Source organism: Pteronotus mesoamericanus, unplaced genomic scaffold, assembly GCF_021234165.1.
Source record: "Pteronotus mesoamericanus isolate MK-2021 breed Mesoamerican mustached bat unplaced genomic scaffold, CSHL_Meso_final contig_702, whole genome shotgun sequence".
Taxonomy (NCBI): domain Eukaryota; kingdom Metazoa; phylum Chordata; class Mammalia; order Chiroptera; family Mormoopidae; genus Pteronotus; species Pteronotus mesoamericanus.
In genome coordinates, this window is record NW_026555239.1 from 2,648,340 (window position 1) to 2,666,681 (window position 18,342).

At 56.6% G+C, this 18,342-nt stretch overlaps 1 protein-coding gene across 1 annotated transcript; it reads left to right on the plus strand.

Moving 5' to 3' along the window:
* The first annotated feature begins 7,019 nt into the window (after positions 1-7,019).
* On the plus strand, positions 7,020-18,257 carry CSDC2 (cold shock domain containing C2). Its single transcript, XM_054582451.1, has 5 exons — positions 7,020-7,153; positions 14,069-14,200; positions 15,177-15,475; positions 16,681-16,803; positions 17,382-18,257. The coding sequence occupies exons 2-5, from the start codon at positions 14,156-14,158 to the stop codon at positions 17,542-17,544; spliced, it is 630 nt and encodes a 209-aa protein (XP_054438426.1). The 5' UTR covers positions 7,020-7,153; positions 14,069-14,155; the 3' UTR covers positions 17,545-18,257.
* Positions 18,258-18,342: the final 85 nt, after the last annotated feature.

Here is an 18,342-nt window from a genome sequence, read left to right on the forward strand (position 1 = left end):
TCAGAGCTTGTAAATATGTGTTATTTGCATGAACAAAAGGATAGCAAAATAATCGCTACGAGTGTAAGACTGAGGGAGAAATAAGGGTCGGAAACTAATCCAGGAGGCCGAGGAGAGCCAAGCGTGTGGCTGAGGGTGTGACGTTCCCACGCCAGCGAGCTAACTGAGCGATCACGGGAAAGCTGATGAACCTCTCAGCACCTCAGCTGCTTCTCTGTAAAACAGAGATAATAATAGAACTGACGTCAAATGACTGTGTGCCACTGGGGGATTGGATACAACTACATGTAGGATATCATAGAATGGAATAATAGGAAGCCAGAAAAAAGGATGCGAATGGCCCTGACTGCTCAGTGGGTTGGGTATCGCCTGCAAATTGCAAGGTCGCCGGTTTGATTCCTGGTCAGGCCACATGCCTGGGTTGCCAGGTCCCTGGCTGGGGGCATGTGAGGGGAAACCAATTGTTTCTCTTACACCCCTCTCTCTAAAAATAAGTAAAATCTTCTTTTAAAAAAAGGATGAGAATGTTCTTTGTGTGTACAATGATATTCAGGATATATTGTTAACTATAAGAAAAGCAAGGCACAAAGCAGCGTGTATGAGATGTAACCATCTGAAATAGAAAAAAAGGCTTTAAAAAAAGATGTAACTATTTGTGTCAAAAGGGGAGAAAAATAATACTGTGCGTGCACACATGTGTGCATACACAGGCGTGCTCCGCGAGGTTACACAGATGCCTGATTGCATGGGTCGTCTCCAGGATGGGGGTTGGGAGAGGGACAGGGTAGGAGGAAAATGTTTTAACCAAAACCACTTGGAATCTTTGATGTTTGGGATCATGGGAATATATCATCTACGCAACAATGAATAAAATTTAAATTTTAAAAAGCAATTAAAATTGTTTTACATATTACAAAACAAAAACAAAAGTCTTGGCCACTGTTCCCTCCAGCTACTGCCCTATTTTCCGGTCCCTTTGGCAGCAAAACTGCTTGAAGGAGCCGTCAGGGTTTGCTGTTCCCAAGTCCTTCCTTCCCAGGCTCTCTTCAGCCGCTCCAGCCGGGTGAGGGCCCTACCTCTCAACCCAGACGCTCTCTCAGGCTCGCTAATGGCTTCCGCGTTGCCATAGCCAGTGGTAATTCTCAGTCTCATTGGCAGCATTTGTCCCAGCCGATCACTCCCTCCTCCTCCTCCCCACACTTGCCACCTGGCTTCCAGGGGCCGGGCTCCCCCACCGTGCAGACTCCTCTCCCACCTGGGGGCGGGCAGCTTCACGCCTGCCTTTGCGGGGGTCCGTCAGCCCCCCTGCTGATCTCTCGGGGACTTGGCCACTTTCAGCAGTGTCCGTGGGCAGCTGGCTCCCCGAGTCCGTCTTGGGCCAACCCTCTCCCTAATACCGGTTCACACATCCTGCCTGCTCCAAATCCCCATGTCCACTCAAACTTAACCTGGGCCAGAACGGAATTGCTGGTCACGCCCACCCCAAAACCCGCTTCCGTCCCAGTCTTCCCGCTCTGGAAGAGGACTTCTCTGTCCCTCCTGTTGCTCAGGCCAAAACCTGGGGGTCAGCCCTGACTCTTCTTTGTCTCCCACACCCCTGTGAACCCTTGAGGACATCCTGTTGTTTCTACTTCCAATGTGCACCCACATTCCAACCCCTCCCTAACACTCCACTGCAACTTGGGGGTCCCAGCCCCCCTCCCCCCTCCCCTGGCCCTTTGCAGCAGCCTTCCTCTGGTGTCCTGTCCTCATCGTCCCCATCCCCCACGGTCTACAATCAACACAGATGCCAGAGAGACACTGTCATAATGTTGCCCAGAAATTCTCAGTTCTCTCCTCCGTTTCACTCAGGAAAAAGGCTTCACGGCCCTGGAAGCCTGCACCCCATGACCCCTCTGGTCACGCGCCCCATTCCTCTGCCTGACGGCTGTCCTGCCTCCTCACTCAGGGCCTCTGCCCGGTGCTCTTCCCTCTCCCTGGAACATTCTTCCTGTCGCACCCTCACCTCTGCCAACCTCTTGCTTTAATGTCACCTCGGTGTCGTTTTCCCTGACACACATACCCCCTTTTTAAGTCACAAACCAGCCTCCTCGCCCTTCCCCCTTCCCTACTTAATAGTTTTCTGTAGCATTTATTGCCCTCTGACATATGGCGTGGGTACTTATTAGGTTGTTTTATTGCTGCTCCCTCCTGACGTGAGCGCCATGAAACATGGGTTTCGGCTGCTTCGTTTGCTGTTGATTCCCCAGGACCAGACACACAGTAAGCCCAGGACAAATACTTCTTGGATGATTAAACGAAAAGATGATGACAGAGAAGATCAGCCCTGAGATGGTCATTGTCCTGGAAACTTGCTGGCAGTGGAAGAATTTAGCACTAAGCTTTCTAGCAGTCAAAGCAAAGAGACAAAGGTTTCAATTACAAACGCAAACTAACCAGACTTCCTTGATTCTGAACCCTGGGAGAACTGTCCAGGCTCGCGAGGCGTGCAGGCTCCGAGGGACCAAAGGGTGCCCTGGATGGTGTCTGAACAGGCCCAGGAACCATTCTCACCGGGGCACTTTTAAAATGCCCTTCCGTGGGGGCAAAGGCACAGCTGAAGTGCCAGTGGGAACAGTGATTCTAGAAGGGACCTACACAAGTGTCCCAGGATGTTGCTCTCTGCTTTGTCTTGAGCCAAAACAAAAGGGAGAAAGTCAACAGGTGTTTGTTGGGGCTGCTGTGCATGAGGCCATGCTGCTGGGGAGCCGGGAGGGGCCAACAGAAAATGGGGAACAAGCAGATGCAGGAGGTCATTTCAGGCATGGCTATCAAGAAAGGCCACATCGCCCTGGCCAGTCTTGCTCAGTGGATTGAATGCTGGCCTGAAAACCAAAAGGTCGCTGATTCGATTCCCAGTCAGGGCACGTGCCGGGGTTGCGGGCCAGGTCCCCTGTTGGGGGCGTATGAGAGTCAACCACACATTGACATTTCTCTTCCCCTCTCTAAAAATGAATAAATAAAATCTTAAAAAAAAAAAAAAGAAAGAAAGAAAGAGAGAGGAAGGAAGGAAGGAAGGAAGGAAGGAAGGAAGGAAGGAAGGAAGGAAGGAAGGAAGGAAAGGAGGGAGGGAGGGAGGGAGGTTACATAGATAAGGTGATACTGCCTGACCAGGGACTGCCCCTTTAGCCAGGGATGTTCCGAGACAGCCTTGCTCAGAAGGTAAGGATGGAAGTGAGCCCCAGGTGTCGAGAAAGTGGAGGCACACGGCCCAGGGTGCTCAAGCGTGCACTTGTGTGTGCACAGAAGGCTGATGGAGGCCTGGCTCACAGCCCATCCCAGCCCTGCGCCAGCTATGGGTGGCCTGGCTGCTCCAGCCCCAGGTGCTCAGGGCAGGATGCAGGGGAGGCCCAGGCCGGGGGACCCCTCGCTTCTCCCTCATTCTCCTGCCCACATTGATCATTACCCCCAGACGGGGCTGCCACGCCACCTGCGACACTGGAGGCGGAAGCATGTCATGCCTCCTTATCTCATTTCAGGAGAGGAGTGTGCCTCTCACCAGGTCCCCCAAACCCTGCACAGTACCGTCGCTGCTCTTCTCCCTGCTCTTGCCACGTCAGTGACTTGAAGTTCCTTGGATACAGAGTTTGTTCCTGCCTCTGGGAGTTCCCCTATGCTGTTCCCTCCTTAGGAAATACCTTTCCCTGCTTTTTACAAGGCTGGATCCTTGTGATTCTTTGGGTTTAGCTTAGAGGACCCCTTCACAGAGCACTTGTCTCTCGGCCCTCTCTTTCGGCAGCTGGACACGGCCCTAGTAGTCTCCTTGGTCTCAAATTTGCTGTCTTCATATTTGTGATTATACATTCATTTGTTTGTGTACTTGGTACTATGTCTCTTCCTAGATGAGACAGTTTCGTAAACTCAAGGAGGGTATGTCTCACTCACTGCTGTATTTGAGCCTAGGCCATCTGGTACATAGTAGGTAGTCAAAAAATATCTGTCCCATGTATAAACAATGAACAGATCATGTGATCAGAGCTGCAGGAAAAAGATCGCTAGCAAAAGGGCAGGAGTCGGATCGGAGAAGATAACTGGGGGACAGGGAGGGAAGAAGGAAGGACCACTCTGACTTACTAGGCAGGATGGAGACAAGGGCCACGGTGGGGCAGATGGGCATCCAGGGACCTGAAAAGGCATTTCAAAGGTGCGTGTTGCAACAGAAAGAACAGTAGTACATTTGTTCTTTAAATGGAAGCCAGAATTCCTGAGTTTCAATCCCAGCTCCATTACCAGCTGAGTGATGCTGGGAAAGCTTCTTAACCTCTCTGTGCCTGAGCTTCTTCTGCATCTGCCAAGTGGCACCAACACCCTTGAGATGTACGTACTTTAAATGGCTATGGGGATCAAGCCCGTGGCTGTTCAGGACTGGCCCCCGTTGGTGGGCTGACATTCCGTAACAGAGTGGGAATTATAATTCCGGTGGAGTGAATAGCTCGGCTCTGACCCATGTCTTTAGCTTCTCCAACATGAGGGAGGGAGGCTTTCAAGGAGATGAGCTTTGGAATTCTCAGCTTTTCACAAAAATAGCCCCTTCGGCAGAGCCCCTGGTTTGAAGCAGACAATTTCTTTGTTACTCACTGTGTGTGGGTGGGTGGGTTGTACCACAGGCTGCTCGTTTCCTGAATGAACAGCTGTGCCCTCTTCTCGTTGTCGAGAATAATCATAACACTACTTCAGACCTCGGCCCAGCCTCCTCCATTCACGGTTCTCCGGCTGCTGGCAGCCCCGGCACATGTTCACCAGCTGGTGGGGAGGAGCCTCGGAGAAAGAAGGCTGGACAGGCAGGGAGGGCGAAGGGAGGGTGGCCAGCCCTGGCCCAGCCTTGGCCTCATTCACAGCGCACCAGGTCTCCCAGCCACACCAGCCTCCCTCCTCCTCCTCCAGCACACGGCTCATGCGCTTCTGAGGGCCCTTCCGACCCTCCGTCCCCTTCCCACGATGTCTTCTTTCTAGATTCTGACAAAGCTGGCTCCTTCCGGTCAGCGGGGGTTCAGCCTGCACATCATCACCTCGGAGAAGCCCTCCCTGGCCACGCCCCTCTCCCGGCCCACCGGTGTGCAATCCATCGCCCGTCCTCCGACAGCACGAGGCCAAAGCTGCACTGACTCCGGAGCCATGTGGAGAAGAGCCAGCCTCGGCATCGAGATTCCAGCCCAAGTCCTAACTAGCCAGGCCTGGGCCAAGGGTCCTGTGGACCAAGAGAGATGAGAGGGGAGTCCCTAGGCGAGCGCAGGGAGGCAGTGCCCAGCGGGAGGGACAGTGGGTGGTGGGCAGTGAGAATCACTAGGGCCGCCACGGCCCCTGCTCTGTCACCGTCCCTTCGGAGCCAGGTGACTCCATGGAGCCCCACCGTGTCTTCCAGCCTGTTTCCTCTCGCAGGTAAACCTCGCAGACTTGTTTAAGAAGCAGATGAGATGATGGAAGCTGTTATCTTTGGAAGAGAGGAAGGCAGAGAAGGAAAGCAAGTTAAAAGGGGGACGATTCCTCTGGGCAAGCCCTCCGGCAGGTGAAACAGAGTCAGAGCTCTGGGCCTCAGGTCACAGCAGGCGGCGAGTGTCCCCTTCTCTCTTGTAGAATCAGGAACCCGGACTGGGAGCCAGACCTGGGAGGTTCTGGAAGGGCAGGGTGTGTGAGAGCATTGGATGCCCGCAGTTCAAATACCCCCCCCCAGTAGGTGATGAAGGCAGGCAAGTCCCTCCTCCCATCTGAGCCTCTCTTTCCTCACCAGCAGAACAGGGTGATGATAATAAAGTGCTGGTCTGTTGCGGGCTTGAAATGAGGGCAAAGCAGGTTGCCTGGCAAGTGGAATGCCCTCAGTGCATCTCTAGCTATTTTTATTCATTATTGGTGTTTTTCATGATTGTCTCCCTTTTAAATCCCCCCTTTGTATTTTAATACGACTTCTTTTGAAAATGCCAGCCTGCCTCAGTGGTACTAAAGGTATACGAGGCAGAGGCTTCCTTCTTTTCATGTGGAGGCTGAGGAGAAGGGACTGGAAGAAGGAGAAACTTTTGTAGCCACCTCCTCCATGTGGCCCCGGGGTTATATATGGTTTATGGCTTGTATACATATTGCATTTGCACCCCCAACTTTACAGGTGAGGTTGTGGAGGATCAGAGTCATAAGAGAATTGCCCAAAGTCACCCAGCTTGAAAGTGCTGGGGCTGAGATTCCCCCCGGGGCTGGTCTTCAGTGCAAACCCAGAACCTCTCCAGGAGGGGTGCAGGCAGAGCCCCAGGCTGCGGGGAGAAGGGGTGCAGCAAGCTTATCACTCCCTTAGGGTCCTCTTCAATTCAAAACAAATATCTCCAGGGCCTCCTGAGAAAGAGGTGAGTCCTCAGGTCTTGCCAACGTGCATTCACTCACAAGGATCTCAGAGACAAGCCAGGGGCAGGCGTGAGCAGTGTGGGTGCTCTCAGATAGCAGGGGACGCTCTGATGGTCCAGAGGGGAGAGGAAAGTACGACAGTCCTCGGGGACCCGGCTCGCCCCGCTCCCACCCTGGTCGGGAGCACTCTCTGAGGGACCCTTTCTGCTGTGGCTGTCACCCTCCCAGACCCACCCTCCCCCCCGCAGCCCCCAGCGCGCACGCTCACAGGTGTACTCACTCTCATTCGCCTCCCCACTTGCTCTCTAATTGGCAGGAATGCAAGCTGCCCCCAGCTCTTCCTCCCTGCATTCCTCAGCGGTTACTCCCACCTGGCAGGGCAAATTATACGCTGGCCTGGCAATAAAAGCCACTTTCCAAAAAAAGAAGCTTCAGGGCCCCAGGAGACGCAGCTAACTCTCTCCCCAAGCCTGTGCCTGACTAGGGAGGTGGCGTCTGGGCCCCATGTGCCTTTAAGCGGGGAGTACAATTTCCCACCCCAACCCCTCCCTCCTGCTCTTTCTGACGTCAGGAGGAAGGCGTGTGTGAGTGAGTGAGGGGCCGAGGTGCCGCATGCTCACACACACACACACACACACACACGCACACGCACACGCACACGCACGCACGCACTCGCTCATACACACAACACATCCTTCAGACCCATCCCCGGCGCCCAGCTCCAGGCGCCCAGGAGCAGCAGAGTGCTGACGCCGGCTCCCCGACCTCAGCTGCCAGGGGCTGAGAGGTAAGGGGCTGGAGGGGGGCTGAGGCCACCCCGGCTCTGGAAACTGGCTTTGGCAAGGGCGAAGGAGGGAGGTACGATATAGGGGAAGGTGGGTACCTCCCCCAGGGCTGGACCAGCCCCGTTTGGTTTACGGAGGTGATGTGGGAGAGTGTGTAGAGGAGCCCACCCTGCCCTCGCCTCTCCCTCCCTCTCTCCCTGGCCCCCCAAGGGAAGCTGAGGCTGTGTGGCTCCCTGTGAGACAGCGTGTGTCTGCATGTGTGTGTCTGGGACTTGTGTCTGGCTCAAGAAGCAGAGCAGAGCAGAGTGGGCACCTGCCAAGCCGCAGCCTCCTGTCTGGGAACCAGAGGGAGAGAAATGACTGGAGAAATAACCTAAATAATTGTGCTCCTACCAGGTGCTGAAAGTAAAGTGCAGGAGGGGACACAATGGGCCTTGTCCCCAGGAATTTGGAGCTGGGGCGGGGCGGGAGAGGGACGATCCGGAGCAGACAGTTGGACTGGGAGCAGCTGTCTTACCCTGACTCTGTGTCTTCCCTACGCGATGGGGATAATTATGACTGGCTGGGAGAGGTGGCTCTGTGCTATCATTTTCACCTTGGAGCTGCCCCACCCGCCTCTTTTGCCTCTGCTGAGGCCACTCCTCTCCCCTGCTCTGACCTCCGCCCTTGCTGGGGGGCAGCCCCTGGAGGGCAGGTGGGGTAAGCCAGGGGCTTCTGGGCCGCCTGTGGTGGGATGCAGGGATTGGGGCAGCCTCAGCTGGCGCCAAGTCCCTGAGTGGCCTGATCCCGGCCCAAGGAGTCAGGCGGAGATAAGGGGCAATGATACGTTGGCACCCACAACGGAGACAGCAGGTTCCTGCCAGGCTGCGGCCTCTTCCCAAGGAGAGGGGAGGGGGATGCTGAGTGAGAACAATAATAAACACTGAGTGTGAACTGCTGCATCCGCTGGGAGGGGGGAGGGGAGGCGGAAGTGCACCCCAGTGGGGGGTGGGCAACTTCTGGGAGCCTGGCACCGGGCCAGCCCGGCTGTGCTCCAGTAGAGGCCTCTCTCTGGGAAGGGGCTGTCTCCAGCCCCCTGGGGGGTGGGGAGCTAGTTCCCCAAACCCGACTCCATTCCAGAGGCCCCTGGGTCCTCCACATTCTGGATGTTTCCTCCTTCCAGCCTCCCCCCTACCATTTCCTTCAAGCCTTTTCCTAAAACATCTCTGCTCCCATACCTGCCCCGCCCCTCTGGATCTGTCTGATCCACCCTCCAAAAAAAGGACAGATGGAAGCAGGAATGCACACTGGCCTGGGATGGGCCAGAGGACAGTTCCAGGCCTGGAGAGACAAGTGGGCAGTGTCCAGGGGTGGCCCCTGGCTGTGGAGTGGGGCTCGCTAGGGAGCACTGCGGGGGTCCCACACAGCTAGTTGTTGGGAGGGGACACCTGGAGGCTGGTCTGGAGGTAGATCCCCAAGAGTGGCACCAGCAGAGGGCGCTCAGGGACTGGCTGAGCTGTTCACAACCAGCGTGACCAGGAAGGCTCCAGAGTGTGGTAAAAAGGGGGCTTGGGGCATTTGGGACCTTTGTCCGGGCAAGATAGGGAGCAACAAGATTGGGGGGGGCAAAAAGCAGCGGGGGGGCGCTCTTCATCTGCCCCCAGAACAGTAAAATGATGTTCACCAGGATGAGCAGCAGGGTGCGCTGGGAAGGTCAAAGGCTTTGGCGTCATGCTGAAGAGAGTTCAAGCTCAGTCACTTCACGTGTTACTTTGACCAGTCTGTTCCTCTCTCTAAAGGGACTCAGAGTGGGAAAGTGACTTGCCCAGGGTCACACAACCTGGCAGAGCCGGGATGTGAGCGTGGCTCTCCACGTGCCCATCCAGGCATCCCCGCCCCCACTGATGCCAAGGATGCCCACAGGCCTGCCCCCCAGGCATGGCATGGGCATGTGACAAGGACCAGAATGAAAGGGTCTCAATTAAACTTAAGTATTGGCTGGGACAGCCCCCCTCCTCTACCCCCACACTATGGAGGAGGAAAGAACCAGGCTTAATTAGGTCACCTCCAGCTGCTGGAGGAGCTTTGGCACTGATGTATTTTAAGGAGTGTCTGGGAGGCAGGGTTGGGGGAGGGGCCGGGGAAGTGCCAGCTTCTGCCCAGTGGTCCTGAGACTGTTTCCTCACCCTCCTGGGGCTCACCATGGACACAACCTCGACGTTTAGAAAGCTCTTCCACTGCCGTCCTGTGTCCCCTGTCCTTCCCGTTTGTAGGCCACCATACCCTCCTCCCCTGTCCGCTTCTCCGCAATGGGGGCTTGGGCGGGGGTGTTTTTGCTGGGGGAGCTGTTTTTAAGCTTACCGGAGCTCGCAAGTGACTCACCCAAGGTCATGGTCTGAGTCAGAGCAAAGCCAGGAATAGAGCCCCAAGCCCTGAGTCCCCAGCTCTTTCCCACCCCTGCCCTTCCTTCTCCCTCCCCTCTCCTGGCAGAAGTTCAATCTACACCCCCAAATGTCTCCAGGTTGTGAAAGTGCTGCCCCTGACTGGCTGGGTGAGCCCAGCAAGCCTCTTCACCGCACTGAGCCTTGGTTTACGCGTCTGAAGAATGGAGGTAATAATGGCGCTGTCACACAGGGCTGTGGTGAAGACTCAACGAGGCAACGGAGCCAGGGGCCTGGCACCCCGCTCGGCACACGGTTGATGATCAGCAGTATTGTAGTAGCCATGGCTGTCATATCGGGACTTCCCACACTGTGTTCTCGTCATCCGTCTGTTCCCCACGCTGGCCTGGGGCCCTCTAAGGGCAGGGCTGCGTCCTCTCAGGTCTGTTGTTCCGGGACCTGGCACTCAGTTTTCTTTCACTTGTGCATGTCGGTTCGACAGCTTCAGAGGACAGTTGGACTGACCCTCATCCGTCATCCTGACCAGTGGCGATTCGTGTAGCTGAGGTAGCCAGGTCAGGTGCTTGTCCCAGGTCACCCCGCACTGGGAGGGTGAGCCAGCTTGCTTCCCCTGACCTGCCCAGGAGGAGAGCTTATTCGCACGGTCAGGACAGGACGCTGACAGCCATTTCCTGTCCTGTCCTCTTGGAGGAGCTGAGAATTGGAGGAGCCCAGCACCAGGGCAATGGTCACCTGCTGACAGGGCTGAGTCACCGTCCCATGGTCCCGTAAAGCCTGCTGGATCACTGGGGCCTCCCTCAGGTTGTCTCCCAACAGCTCTGATGTTTTGTTTTTGCCTCCCTTGGGCCTTTTATCTGCAGAATCACGAGTCAGCTGGGAAGGCTCAGAAGAGGCCTTCACATAGGCACATGAACAGGGGCTTAGGAGGGAGCCAAAACACGTGGCCAGGGAGCTGCCGGCTCACAGGTGGGCCCACTCCCTGCTCCCCGGCTCCGCCCACAGCCTGGACACGCTGCTCCAGTCAGCCCTATTTGACAGATGAGGAACCTGAGGCTCAGAAGGTTGGGGGTGGGGGGTCACTCAGCTAGGGTGGTGTAGAGCCAGGGACACCTAGGGCCTGAGCTGTCCCCTCCTGCTCAGGCTGCTGGTCCTGAAGGTCATTATTTTGATGGGGCATGCCCCCAGACCAGCACACCGAGGCTTTTGGGAGCTGGACTTTAGGTCTGTTTGAAAGGAAACAAATGTCCTACAGACACATCTGTTTCCCTGCTCTTGGAGGAGTTTATTTTCCCCTTTAGTTTCTCAGGGAAAGTTCTTTTGGGAAAACTCCAGCCTCATCTTGGCTGAACCGGGAACAGACCCAGTGTTATCCTCGCGGGAAGAGCACAGTTCACCTTCAGACGAATCTGGGCTCTGTGGCTTACCCTCTCTGAGCCTCAGCTTCCTCATGTATAAAATGGAGACAATTCCAATGTCAACCTTTCAGGGCAACTGGGAGGCTGAGAAGTGAGAAATTGTCTCTGAAAAGACTTTTACAGATGTATCACAGTAAGACAGTAGAAGTCCACACTTACTCGCCCCTTTCTGCAGCGCCACTGGGGAGAAAGGGCCTGAGCTAGAGGCTCTCTCTGCGTCACTTCTCCCTGGTCTCCTAGGCTGCTGGGCGTGGCGCAGCTTCTTCAAGTCCAGGGCTCTGGCCCAGAGAGGGAGAGACTCTGTCCAAGGTCACAGAGCAAGTCAGCAAGAGCACAGGGCCTGAACCCGGGACCCCTGACCTCCCACTCCCGGCTGCAGAGTCGCATTGCCCAGACTTGAGTCCGGGCTCAGATGCTAACTGCTGTGTGGCCTTGTGCAAGTGACTTAGCTTCTCTGAGCCTTGGTTTTTTCTTTCACAAGATGGAGTGATAATAGTGCTAGCCTCAAAGGGCTGTTGCGGAAATTTAATAAAAGGAGAAGCTCTGATGGATGGGACAGGGATCAAGTGGATGGGTGTGTCCCCGGGGAGGCAGGGAAGAGGAGAGTGAAGGTGGACCCCCATTTAGCTCAGCTGGGTCTCTCCTTCCCCCTCGCCCTTTGCCCAATTTAGCAGCCCTGTCTGGGAGGAGTGACCTCTTACCTAGCACCTACTCGGTCCTTCCCACCTTCCACCCCTTTTCTTCCTCCCAGGAGCTCGTCAAGGAGAGAGTCTTGTAATCCCAGTTTCCAGGACAGGAAGCAGATGGGGAAGGGCCTAGAGCAGCAGCCCCGTGAAGGCTGGCTGCCTCATCTGCCCCTTCCACTGGAAGGCAGAATCCCTTCCCTGCCTTCTCCCAAGGGCGCCATGCCCCTGCCCAGGAACGTAGTTGGGGAGCAGCCTCAGCCTACTGCTGTGGGGGCTGGATGCTGCTGGTCCATTCTGGGGAGCCCACTGTGGGGGCAGGGCAAGAAGAGGGCCGCTCTGCCACCAAGGCTGACCCTGGAAGTCACTGCATCTTTTCCCCTTCCCACTGCCTGGGAGCCATGCTCCCTTGGCCTTGGCGTGGGAAGCCTGGCTGGCCAGAGCCCCGCCCAGCACAGCTGCGTCTCCCTGGTAACCGCTGTGGGCGGCCTCTGCCCCTCCCCCTCTCCTTCACTCTCCTCCACCCCCTAGGACCTCCCTGCACTGGCTGTCACCACCAAGCACAGTACCAGGCCTGGAAAAGCTATGCAGTGGGCAGGGCCTCCCTGCTTCCTGCAGAGAGGAAGGCAGAGCTTCTGTCCCACCACCTGCCACCCTCGCCCAGGTGAGGTAAGGGACACCAGCCTGGCACCTCGTGCTTTCCTGGCTGTCATCTTGGGGAGCTTTGCTGCCCGTCTTCCTTTTTGGTAACAGCTTTATTGAGATATAATTCACATGCCATCTAATTCTGCTTAAGGAAGGTGGACAAGTCCGTGGTTTTGGGTACATATACAGAATTGTATATGTCAATTTTAGGACATTTTCATCACCCTAGAAAGAAACTCTACCCATTAGAAGTCACTCCCCATTTTGCCCTCCTCCAGCCCCTGGTAAACACTGTCTGCTTTCTGCCTCTGCGGATTTGCCGATTCTGGTCGTTTCTCATGAATGGAATCGGGCACTGTATGGTCTCTTGTGATTGGCCTCTCCTCCTAGCGTGATGGCTCAAGGTTCCTCTCTTCAGCGTGCGTCAGGACTTCATTCCTTTTTCTGGCTGAATAATATTCTACTGTACGGCTGTCCTACGTTTTGCTTATCTGTTCACCAGCTGACGGGCCTTTGGGTTGCTTCCACGTTCTGGCTCTTACAGACAATACTGCCATGAACATGCATGTATAAGTTTTTGTGCGAAGGCCTGTTTTCTTGAAACTTCAGTCTTCTCTCTAAAATGGGGCTAAAAATGCCAAATTTGGTCCACTCCTTCCTCTCGGAGTGAGAGAAAGACCCGACATCAACCTGAGGGGAGTTATGGGGGCCATGGGGACTCTGGGGGCCGTGACTGTGGGGACCACGGCTGTGCGGTGATAACTGTGGGGGCCGTGATCGTGGGGGTCATGAGTGTGGGGGCCATGAGTGTGGGGAACCATGAGTGTGGGGAACCATGAGGGGCAGTTCTCCCCCCAGCTCTGCTGGCTGGAAAGGGGTACGCGGGTGGGCTGCTGGGGAGGAGGAAGTCGCACCTGTGCCCCGAGGGGTGGCCAAGCCGCTCATCACCTTGACCCAGAAAGACCCCACTTGCTGTACAATCTTTGACGGCAGCCAGGAATCTTGCTCCACAGACAGGGGTTTCACGAGTGACTCCTTGCTCTTCCAGCCGTACTGTGGATGTTTTTGGGGCTTCCTGGGCTCTAGACTCCTTGGAAGACTTAAACTCTCCCCTGGAAACTCCAGGCTTGGGGATGGGGCAATATGGAGGCCAGAAATAGGCTTGCAGCTCAGGGATTCTCCTCTGACCCCAGAGCCTCTGGGTGAGGGGTTGAGGAGGTGGAGGAATGGGGGTGAGGAGGCAGAGAACCCACCACCCCAACCTCTACCTGACTATGGACTCTGGAAGCTTCTTTACATCCCCAGGCTTAGCCAAGCCCCCCGTAGCCTGTGAGGGATGAAGAGGGTTTGTCAGTTCCCTTGTGCAGATGAGGCCTTGCTCCCCAAGGTCAGAAGCTAATCTGCAGCCGAGCTGGAGCTCTTCCGTCCAGGCACCCTGCCCGGCCCCTGTGGCAGGCTGCCTGGCCCAGGCTCAGTCCACAGCCTGGCTTGGTACACTGAGCTCTTCTCCCCAGGGTCCCACAGCAGCGCCTCTTGGCGTCCAAAACTTCCCAGGCCCTGTGGCGAGGGAGGGTGGGGAAACTACCATGTTTTGCTGTGTATAATGCACGTCTTTTTGACCAAATTTTTGAGGGAAAAATAAGGATGCACATTATACATGGGTATAAATGGTTACATACCATGGGTATATTAATCCTGTGTATAATGCGCACAAAATGTAGGTGTGCATTATACACAGCAAAATGTGGTGTGTTTGCTTCCTCAGTAGAGGAAAAACATGAATTTTTTTCAAGGTTATCTACACACTGTGCTGTTGACCTGGGAATTCCTGTTGGTTCGCATTGACAATAGCAATTTATTGGGTATCTACAAGATGCCAGATGCTGTCACACACTAAATCATTGAATCCTCAACAACCTTGTGAGGTGAGTGTCCTCAGTCTCATTTTAAAGAGGGAACAGGGATAAGGAAAAACTACTGACCTTCCCAAGAGCTCACCTTGCCTTTGTCCTGTTCTAAGCATGTAGAACGTCACTTAATCCTCCACAGTAAACTCTCTGTGAAGTAAGAACCAACACTGTCCCCAATTTACAGAGCAGGAAACTGAGTCAAAGGTTAAGAGTGTTGACCACAGTCACAGAGTCTGTAGGTAGAGAAGCCAGGATTCAGACCCAGGCCATCTGGGCCCAGGGCCCACACACCGACCCATCAAGTTGGAACTGAGGTCACCAAGTTACGAATGACAAAGCTGAGATTCAGACCCAGATCTGTGGATCTGAAACTGCTGATGCTCCGGCCAAACTCTGTTCCTGACCATTCTCAGCCGCTTTCCCCGTCCCACCTCCCAGGTCCCTGGAGTTAGAGGATTGAACCTGAGGCAGGAAGGACTTTGAGGCCAGTCTTCCTCAGCATGGGCCACCGTAACAAACAAAATACCACAGGCGGGGGCTTAAACAACAGACATCCCTCCCAACAGTTCTGAGGCCACAAGTCAAGCTCGTGGTACCCGCATGGTTTCATCGATTTGTGGATGGTCCCCTTCTCACTCTGTCCTCGCAGCCCAGGGTGAGAGGAAGCAAGGCCTCCAAGGTTTCTTCTAAGAGCACTAATCCCTTCATGGGGCTCACCCTCCTGACCTCATCTAAGCCTAGCTGCCTTCCAAAGGCCCCTTCGCTAAATACCATCACACCGGGGATTTACAGGAATGCAATTCAGCCCATAGCAAGATTCTGTGATTGTTTGTCTTTCTGGTGAGAACACTGAGTCAGAGAAGGGCCGTGAGCGGTCTGACCTCACTCTGGGAGGAGTGGCAGGCAGGCCCTGCCCTCCAGACGGGCGCTGGGTGTCCAGAAGCTGCCCATCCTGGACCACACTCACCTCTTCCTCTCTCCTCCCTTCTAGACGGAGCCTGTGGCTGGAGAGGCCTCCGAGCAGGGCCAGGCCGGGCCCTGCCCACACGGACGCCCTAGCCCGTCACCGGCCCCTGTGCCCGGGAGCCCACCAGGCTCTCCCGCGGGCCCCGCCATGACTTCGGAGCCCACATCGTCCCCGGTCGTGCCCCCACTCCACTCCCCAAAGTCTCCCGTCTGGCCCACCTTCCCCTTCCACCGGGAGGGCAGTAGGGTCTGGGAGAGGGGCAGCGTCTCATCTCGGGACCTGCCCAGTCCCCTGCCCACCAAACGCACCAGGACGTATTCAGCGTGAGTACCCGCTCCTTGCCCAGGCTCAGCCCCGCCCTTCTCCAGCCCCTGTTCTTTCCCAAAGACAGGAGAGCTATGCATGACCTTTTCAGTAACTGCTAGTGTTCCTTCATTTACTCATTCATTCATTCCTCAAAGATTTATCGAGCTCCTTTTATTTATAGAGACCAGGGGCTCTAGTTATACAAAGGCCCCCAGGTGGCCTCAGGGTGCATGTCTGTCTGTCTGTGCTTATGGCCATGAGTGTGTGCATCCATCCGGCCCTGTGACTGAGCGGCAGCCACCAGACCTGCCTTCTCTGCTTGTCCACTCTCCCCTCTTCCTCCCCTCCCTGTCCAATTATACAAAGTCTCAGCCCACGAGTTGCATACAATTCTGAGGGAATTCATCTGCCATTCACTCCCTCTAGCAGGGGTGGGAGTGAGGACCCAGCATTAGGCATTAGGGATGGTGCTGTCCTTGCTGGGCTTGGAAGATACATTAGGTGACAGACAAAGTTGGAAGATGGAACAGCCAGGCAAAAGTGGAGGCAGGGGGTTGGCCTTTGCAGCAGGGTGCGCCTTTGAGGACAGTCATTGGATGGGGTCAGAGTGGGGAGGGGGTTTGTCAGACAGGGAGGTTGACTTGGCTTTGCCAAAGGAGGAGGAGTTTTTGACGGGAAGTGCTGAGTGTCCCTTGTGTCCAACCCGAGGCCCGGCACACAGCAGGTGCTCAATAAGCGATCGAAAGCACGCACCTTTCCCGCCGCCCTCTCCTTCCCCGGGCCCCTCCCTGTGCCTTTCTCTCTCCTCAGCTCCAAGGGCCCTTCTTTTGCTTCTGTAGCTTGTTTCCTGAGTCCACCCAACCCAACTGTCTCACTTCTGCTTTCTCTGTAACTTTCTAAATAAACTTTCTCTTATAATTTGAAACATGTATACACAGGTGAATAGGGTATCGCCGCTCCAGGGGGTAGTGGCGAGGGGCGGGTGCTGTGCGGAGAGGGGGCAGTTGCTCTGTGCCCCGGGAGGGCCAGCTCCCCTCTCTGGGCCCCAGGGTCCTTTTCTGTCACTGCAACGAGAAGACTGAATTATCACAGCTGAAGGCAGTTTCTGGCCTGGGGAGGGTTGCCCAGGGCAGGCTCACCAGGCAGGGCTCAGGGGGGCTGTGGAGGTCTGTGGCGAGGGTGTCTCTAGGCCACAGCTCCAATTCCCCTACTCTGTCCTCAGGACAGCCCGTGCCTCGGCTGGCCCCGTGTTCAAGGGCGTCTGCAAGCAGTTCTCCCGCTCACAAGGCCACGGCTTCATCACCCCTGAGAACGGATCTGAGGACATCTTTGTGCACGTGTCAGAGTGAGTCCTGTCCCCCGTGCCCCACTCCGGGGGCGCTCCCCCCTCCCTGTTCTGGGCTGCAGCTCCCCGCAGGGCCGCCGGGGAGGCTCCCCAGGTCTTCCCGCTCATGGCTGAGGCCTGCACTCCCCCAGCACTGCTCTCCTCTCAGGGGCTGGGGTGGCGGCCTGACAGGGGCGTTCAGACCCCCAGAGCTCCAGGAACCACCAGCTGAGCCCCAGGACCCTGTCTCAGCATCAGGGGCCTGGGTGGGCCGGGCCAGCCCCTGGGCCCTTCTGCCCAGAAGGGGCCTTCAGGCAAGTAGGCCAGGAGGCGACAGGTACCTAGGCCTGTGTCCCAACTCCAATGCCAGGCATGACCTGGGGAGGCCACAGATTCTCTAAAGCCTCAGAGGCCCCCCTGTGCCCTTTCACATCTCACTCAATCCCCAAACACAGAAAGGACGGCTTGTGCTTCCCGTTTTACATGGCGGGGAGGGCTAAGATCCTGAGGGGGAGGCGAGGCCGCCCTTGGGCCAGGCTGCAGGGAGTGTGCAGCGAGCCGGGCCTGCGGTGCGGCTGACAACCCTTTCCTGCCTCCAGCATCGAAGGGGAGTACGTCCCCGTGGAGGGCGACGAGGTGACCTTCAAGATGTGCCCCATTCCGCCCAAGAACCAGAAGTTCCAGGCTGTGGAGGTGGTGCTCACGCAGCTGGCCCCCCACACCCCCCACGAGACGTGGTCCGGCCAGGTTGTGGGCTCCTAGGCTGGGCGGGGAGCCCCCAGGGTGGACAGGCGGCGCCGGCTCCCTGCCCCACTGCGCGGGTTGACTCCGTCCCCCGGGCGGCCTCAGTGTGCACGTCTGTCTGTCTGTGCGTATGGCCGTGAGCGTGTGCCTCCATCCAGCCCTGCGACCCTTGACTGTTATGTGAGCTGGACCCAAGGAGGGGGCCACCAGACCTGCCCTCTCTGCTTGTCCACTCTCCCCGCTCCTCCCCTCCCTGCCACATTGGCACAGGACCCCTCGCCCTCCTGCCCACCGGTCCCTGTGTCCACGGGGGCACCCCTGGGCCCTGCCCCTGCCCCTGCCTGGGGCCCTGGCCCGGGGGCTGGGTCTGCTCGTGCTGCTCGCACCTTCCCTGGGCTGGGGTCTCCCACAGTGGCCTGGACCCCACCCTCAGAAGCCAGACCAGCGAGCACTTCGGGGGCCTCCCAGCCTGTGGCAAGGAAGGAGGGCGGAAGGTGGAGGCAGGCCTGCCCACCTCGGCGCCGTGGCCTGGCCCCCCTCCCTCCCGCTCTCTCAGCACACACGGCGGGGTGGGGCGCAGGAAAGGGGCCCGAGGGCAAAGGCAGTTTGGGGCCCTTGTTTTGCTGGCTCATCCCTTCTCAGCCAAGCAACGGCTCTGTGAACCCCAAACTGAGGTCTCATCTTCTCCCCTGGGCCACACTGAGTCAGGCTGCCTGCACTTCCCCAGAGGCATGGGTGGAGACATGCCCCCCCAGCCTGGATTTAGGCCTCCCCTTCGTCCTGACTCACAAGCCCCACTGATGCCCTGTCCCACTG